General features: G+C 58.0%; 1 protein-coding gene across 1 annotated transcript in view; it reads right to left on the bottom strand.

Annotated features, from left to right (window-relative positions):
• Positions 1-6,672, bottom strand: part of LOC119110045 (ATP-dependent DNA/RNA helicase DHX36-like) — a gene marked incomplete at its 3' end in the record, with an annotated part of 62,113 nt that extends 55,441 nt beyond the window's left edge. Inside the window, 9 exon segments of the mRNA XM_037233789.1 lie at positions 547-663; positions 1,125-1,273; positions 2,026-2,127; positions 2,129-2,201; positions 4,105-4,306; positions 4,668-4,689; positions 4,691-4,850; positions 5,235-6,065; positions 6,521-6,672. Coding sequence (XP_037089684.1) covers positions 547-663; positions 1,125-1,273; positions 2,026-2,127; positions 2,129-2,201; positions 4,105-4,306; positions 4,668-4,689; positions 4,691-4,850; positions 5,235-5,395 — 986 coding nt within the window.
• Positions 6,673-6,913: the final 241 nt, after the last annotated feature.

Genomic DNA, 6,913 nt, shown 5'->3' with positions numbered 1-6,913 from the left:
ATATATATATATATATGCGGCGCACACGGCTTTATTCTGTCCGGGGGCCCAGAACCAACGTGTCCTAGCTGCTGACTACCCGCTGACAGTCCGCCCAGGCGCCTGTGCAGTGTCGGCACTTCGGCCATAACCTCTTTGTAGCTGAGGGTGATCGATACCTCGGACGCAGCGCACGGCGCGGGCTGACCCTCTGCATTCGCTCAATGCTCGGCGAGCATTCGATCGTCGAAGTGAATGCTATTTTGAGTCTATGGATGGCGTCGGCTTTAGAATCATGTTCTCGCCTGCCTGATTTTTCTCCACCTGTGTGACTCGCACTCGGAGAAATCGTGTTCCGGCATGATCAAGACAGCGTACTCCGCGCGCAACCCGCGTATCTGTCGAACACCTCAGGATCTATTTACTTAGTTGCGGGCGCAAAATGACCACCGCTGTCAAAGCGACCTTAAATCCAAAAATCATCATAATCAAACCTGGCACAATCGTGTTACCCGGAACGGACGCACGTGATGCAGGGTCTGCGCGTCACAGCCGGGACGAGCGCACCTGGTGTAGGGGTCGATGATCTGTCGGAACTCCATCTCCCGCTCCGCCTGGTCAGGAAACCTCCGCCGCCACGGGCGACGGCCGCCCTGAGCGCCATCTCTCGGCGGAAACTGGAACCTGCCGCGCACAGCACGGCACACTCTCAGGTAGAGAAGCCAGACCGAGCGTGACCAACCAGAATGACGCAAAAAGCAGCAGGTGCTTCCCAAGTCACAATAAATAATTAAACTAAGTATAAAAATAATAAATAGAACTATATAATAACTATAATAAATAGGGGTTCACGTCCCGAAGGCACACTAAGCTCCAAGTAGTTTCCGTGCGTTAACGTTTTGCGTCGGGTCTTCGCGAAATGGAAGCCATTATTTAGACAAAGCTCAGCGTTAGAACCGCGAGAGGCCCAACACCAAAACTGAGATTCCACGCCATTAGATTCCGTAGCGAGATTCCATGGCGAGGCGATCACTGGGTAATCGCGTGAGTCCAACAGCACGCCAGGGAATCACAGAGAGCACCCCAAGCGATCCCCGTGGGCAGCGAAGCGGCGCGCCGCCGCCACTGGCCCGGGAGTGTCGTACCCGGTCAGCTGCAGCACGTCCTCCAGGTAGAGCGCGTGCACGGGGAACGCCCGGCCAGGGATGTGGGCCGTCGGGCAGTCGGCGAAGTAGGCCGAGAACTCGGCCGAGTTGATGGTGGCGCTCATGAGTATGACCTTGAGATCGGGCCGCTGCCGCGGACGGGAGGCGTCAGCCGGGCGGCCGGGGTCACGGCCCGGTGAGGTGTGATGGTGTGGCATTCGGGTCAGTCACGGCACGGCACCGCACGCTCGTGCAGACACCGCTGCCGTGCCCGAACGTCGCGTCACATTCGGGAATGGCCTTATCCCACGACGGCGGTCGGCGGCGTGACTCAGTCGACCAAACTCAGTCCATCGCGCTATCCACAATTAACGACAGGTAACAGCACTAGTACTAATGGCATCACAACAGACCCAAAGGAAATGAAAACACGCAGACCCTGACCTCATCTACACTTTGATCTCCGTCACGCTGCGCAGGCGGACTGGCAGAGACGACACAAGCCGCGGATTGCACTACCGCAATCTAAACCGATTGTTACGGCCCATGCAATTTGGCGGGCCGTGCGGTACCAATAACGACTTGCACACACACGGAACGCCAACGAGCGAGTACCAGCGTGGTACATTCACCGAAAGACCAGCGCACAACACGGGAGCAAAGTGGTCCCAAGTCACGATCGCACCTCGGACCATCACAGAGGCCTTCTCCAATGGCCTACATCTTCCGCCCCTGTTAGCAAGTATCGCTACCCGGCCTCGACTCTGATTCCCATTCCGACTCAGCCTCTCGACGCGAGCCCACCCTTGCCCCATCCCAGCCCCCGGGCGGAGCGCGTCGTCGCCAGCCCCCACGAGCCGGGCCCGGCCAGTCCGTCGCCCGCCCGCGCGCGCCCTCTCACCACCGGCAGCAGGCCCTTGACGATTGTGACGAGGAAGTCTGCGAGCGAGTCGCGCTCGTGAACCTCGTCCACCACCAGGTGAGAGACGCGCGCCAGCACCGGGATCCGTCTGCAGCCGCTGCAGCAGCACGCCGGTGGTGCAGAACAGCACGGAGCCGTGCGGCCGCGGGTGGCGGCTGTCCGGCGCACGCGCCGCGGGCGGGCGTTAGTGTCGGGCACCGGGCAGCCGCCGGCTGACACGGTCAGGCACGCAGCCGGCTGTGTGGCGTGGGCTGCGACGGGTGTCGTCATGGCGCCCATGTGGGCTGTCCGGGTAGGGATGAGGGGATGTGTATGGCATGCAGAGGACGCGAACTCGAGCCTAGAGCACAAGTTTGATGGGCGGGCAATTGCACCACTTCAACACATACAAACCTGCCACACACACGGCGGGAGAAATGAGCGGCTGAGGGTAGTTGACATCGTGCATTGGGTTAAAACAGATGTGTTCTCGAAAATCTGGGAAGCATGCATAGGCGATGCGCGGTGCGGTACAAGGAAATATTAGCAACGCCACGATATGAAGTCAATATTTGAAGCGTCGTTGGCATTCTCAACGTTTCCTTGACTGGTCAACGAAACATTTATCGCTTGCTCTCTCATTAACAACGTGCTTCCGGGCATTCCTTGCACTCTGGCATAAGCATGCACACAACGCTGTCCAGATCTAATCGTCTTACTGCGCGTCATGACGTCAAAAGCGGTAGCTAACTTGGGCATACACATTCCCAGTCACGGATAATTGAGCACGGTCGCATTTCCAACGACCATAACGCTGCTAAGGCGCTGCAACAAGGGTCACTATTGTGTACAAACAATAGAGTACCAGAACCTCGCAGACAGTTGCCATAATGTAAAACGACTCAGAAGGCACCACGATTTGGTTTCACCAGCCAAGAAAAATGGAAACGAGATTTGATCAGAATGGATATGGATGTCAGCGATCTCGAGATAAATGATGCATAACGCCCGAGAAATTGCCTGTTTGCATGACTGACTGAGCATGTCGTTTCTCAAGAGAGCCACCGGCTACATGAGTCTGCAGTCTAACTTTTCGAAAGGCCGGAAAAAGTTCAGAAATAACATGATGTGACACAGCAGCTGTGTTGCTTATAATATATATATATATATATATATATATATATATATATATATATATATATATCCCCGGGCACTGTTCACAACGGCATCACACGTTGTTAAATACCCTTGCCCCCCCCCCCAAAAAAAAACGAACAAACAGGTGATCCTTTATCACGAGAAACAGATTCTTAAACATGATTTTCATACCCACGTTACCATCATGTCCAATACCAACACGGGAAAGGGCCGTGATGGTGCCAGAGGCAAGAGACCATTCACACAGCACGCGTTTACGCTCAGCCTGAGACCTCGATACGCACAAGCAGTGTCCAAAAACTTCCGACTTTGCGTTAAATAATACCCAGCCCACTAAGCAGAGATAATTTTGCACTTGCAATGCCGCTTCATGGAATGAAAGCTTCGTTTGGCATTATGGACTGATCGGGTCTGTCGAGAAAACTGGTTGTGATTTCAATGCATGCAGAGCTATCTGTCAGGGCTGGAGCACGTCAGAGCTTTGTGGCATGCTCCCCTTATTCAAATGGCATCTTGACCAGTCTTCCCGTCACACCGAAAAGTTCCGGAAGTTGTTTGACTTTAATGTGGACTCCAACGGAAGCACTCATGAAGTTGACGAACTTCCACCGCACGAGTGTTTTAATACACGCTGTTACGGTCAAAGACGACACATAATAGTGCGCAATGTTCCCGTTGCTTGGGATTTATGGAGGGGGAGGGGGAAAGTTGCTCTTTGGAAACAAAAGTTTCTGCTTGGCTTGTGAGAAGCAAAAATCCTAGTCCTGAGAGGGAAAAATGAAGCCGCAAAATTTCTTTGGCAGGCACGATCCCTTCAATGCCGAATGCGCAAACGTTTCAACCTCTGCTGCCAGTACAGGGCCTATTCTGACACCCCGAGTAAGCCTATTCTATGCAAGACTCGGGCGGCGGCCAGCTCACTGGTCGAGTCGAATGGCGTAGCCCACTTGTCCGCCGCCAGAGGCGCTGGCGCTGGTGCCGCGCTCGCGGGCCACGCGCTCGGCCACCGTTACGGCCGAGATGCGGCGCGGCTGCGTGCAGACCACGTGGCAGAGCGAGCCGCGCCCGGCCGCCGCCGCCTCCTCCAGCAGGTACTGCACCACCTGGGTGGTCTTGCCACAGCCTGCGGTGGTCGCACGGCGTCAGGTGTTGGTCAGGAGGTGCGGCACCGTCCTGAACGGCACGAGGGTGGTCTTGCCACAGTGTAGGGGACGGTCATGCTGTTGGCTCGACCTGGCGCACCAAACTACAAGGGCGGCTGCGCCACCAAACGGCGAGCGTAAACGCCATAAAACGCGAGACACGTTGGCTACGTTACACTCATTTTGGTCGCTTATACCGAACAACTTAATTTGATCATACTAATACCAGTTCACGCTAGCACGAAAACATGGTACGTGTTCCTTTACAAGCATACAAATCAGAAAAAAACATCCCTTCCAGAACAAGCCTAACAAATCCCCGTCCTGCAGAGCTACCCTCACCTGTCTCGCCACTGATGACCACCGACCTGATTCTCGGCCACCAGCTGCAGGATATGCTCGCGCTGCTGGAAGGCTGGCAGCGCGCGCCGGAAGGCGTCCAGCGGTCCGGCGCGGCCGCTCTGCTCCAGCAGCTCGCGGTCTATCTCCGGCACGCGCCGAAGCCCGTCCCGCTCCGGGTCGTAGCTGGCGACAGCGGCGCCACGGTCAGGAGTACGACACGGAGCACACGGAGCACACGGAGCACGAGCACAGCCGAACAACGGCGCGGTCAACCAGCGACGTCGCGCTCACCGGTGACTTTGCTACGTCTTGTCGTCTCAGTTCCTTAACAGCGGTCTTAACTGATCGCGTCTTCCGCACGAGGGGAAGACATGAGCTCGGGACAAGCTGTAACGCTGCCTACGGATGATGTGATGGACATGGCCGATGACCGATTATTGCAACCGACGGCACAATGTGCATCACAACAGAGAGCAGGCTGGGTGCAGTGCGGGAAAAGAGCAACTGTGGATTCACATGGTTGCTATCCTCACGCAGAGCTTCTATCAAGCACGACCGGTCGGTCACCTGAGGTTGTCCCAGTCGCGGTCCTGGTTGCCCAGGAGGTTGGCCAGGAACTCTTGCTTGAAGCTGCAGTTGGTGAGGTGCCGGTACTTGTCGGCCAGGCTGGGATCCAGTCGGCCGACGGCGGGGTCCTCTGGGGGTCCCGTCTGCTCGTCGGCCACCATCTCACAGTCCTCCTCCGGCTCGCGCTCATCCTCCACCGTTCCCCGCTCGGTCTTTACCGCCACGAAACCGGCGCCAGCCACCCCAGCAGGTTGCTGCTTCACTCTCTCCACCACCCCGGTGCCGCTGTCCGCTGTCTCAGGAGGGCACAAATCCCACCCGTTCCGTCAAACCAGGCGCATCGTCTACCATCTCGGCAGGTTCCCGCCTCAACCCTCTCATCATATCCAATCCAGTGCCGGCCACCTCAGACCTATCCTCCCCCACCCCATCTCGAGACGCACCGACCGCCCCGCCCTCCGCAGCCTCAGGAACCGCGGGAGACCGGCTGCCGTCAGCGTCCTCCGGCGCCGCGTCAGCATCCTCCATCTCCTCCGGCTCCTCCAGCGGCGCAAGCAGGCGTGGGTCGCCGTCGCCGCCCTCGTCGCCGTACACGTCCAGGAAGGAGGGCAGTGCCGGCCGGACGGCGGCCGGCTCCGGCTCCGACTTCAGCGCCGGCTCTGGCTTCAGCTCCGGCTCTGGCTTCAGCGCCGGCTCTGGCTTCAGCGTCGGCTCCGGCCCGACTCCGACCCAGTCCGCAGCCGGCGGGGCGGCCGGCGGTCGGTGGCCGGCCCGGTCCAGCACGGAGCGGATCCGCGTCTCCCGCTCCGGGTCAGACGTCAAGAGCTGACACTGCCGGCACGGGGGCGCGCTCTGTCGGCGTTAGACAGCGGGACAACTGGGGGGCCGCAGTCCGCCTGCGGTGTACTGGCGGGTCAAGATCCAGGCTACCGCGTGGGCTGGTGGGTCGTGGAGTATAAACCGGCGTCTAGGGCCACTTAGTAAGGCCGACCGCATGCTGTAGTGGCACACTGACAACTTCCAGAGAAGGTAAAACAAACAAACAGGGGTTGTTGCAAACAAACAGGGGTTGTTCAGGTTTATAATCACAGTCGATAAAATGTGTTACACTGATGTGAGGGTTGTGAATGTCACATCTCCTTAACTTTGACCAGGGTGATCCAGCTTCTGCTTTGTGAGTAGACAATCTGAGCTGGAGTGACCCAAGTTTTACTTTCAAGGCTCAGCATGCACTTTCCATTGGGTCAACATGCCACCTAACAAACAGACCTCAGGTCGTCACTCACGTGTTTATCCTTACGGCCGCCACGGCCGCCGCGTCCGCTCCTGATGGCCCTGTCCCTGTACCAGAGGCCGATGGCGCGGCCACGGAGGCCGGGCGGCGGCCGGTCGCCCTCTTGGTCCGCGTGGGAGGCGTCGTCCCTCGGCGGCGGACCGCGCGGTCCCGCCCAGCCGTGGTGGCGGCCGCCGCCGCGCCGGCCGCCGCCCCAGCCACCGCCGCCGCCGCCGCGCCGACCCCCGCGATCTGGCAGCAACACAGAATGGCTGTCTGAGAGGATGCACAATGGCCATTAGATGGGAAATGACAACAGCTATCTGCCAATAGTGAGCAGTGCTAACTACAGGGTCACCTTACCACACATAGGATTTACCCACCAAGCTGCAATGCAAACATATGT

Source organism: Pollicipes pollicipes, unplaced genomic scaffold (assembly GCF_011947565.3).
Source record: "Pollicipes pollicipes isolate AB1234 unplaced genomic scaffold, Ppol_2.1 Scaffold_7231;HRSCAF=8579_pilon_pilon_pilon, whole genome shotgun sequence".
In the NCBI taxonomy this organism is placed as follows: domain Eukaryota; kingdom Metazoa; phylum Arthropoda; class Thecostraca; order Pollicipedomorpha; family Pollicipedidae; genus Pollicipes; species Pollicipes pollicipes.
This window is presented reverse-complemented; position numbering and strand designations above follow the sequence as displayed.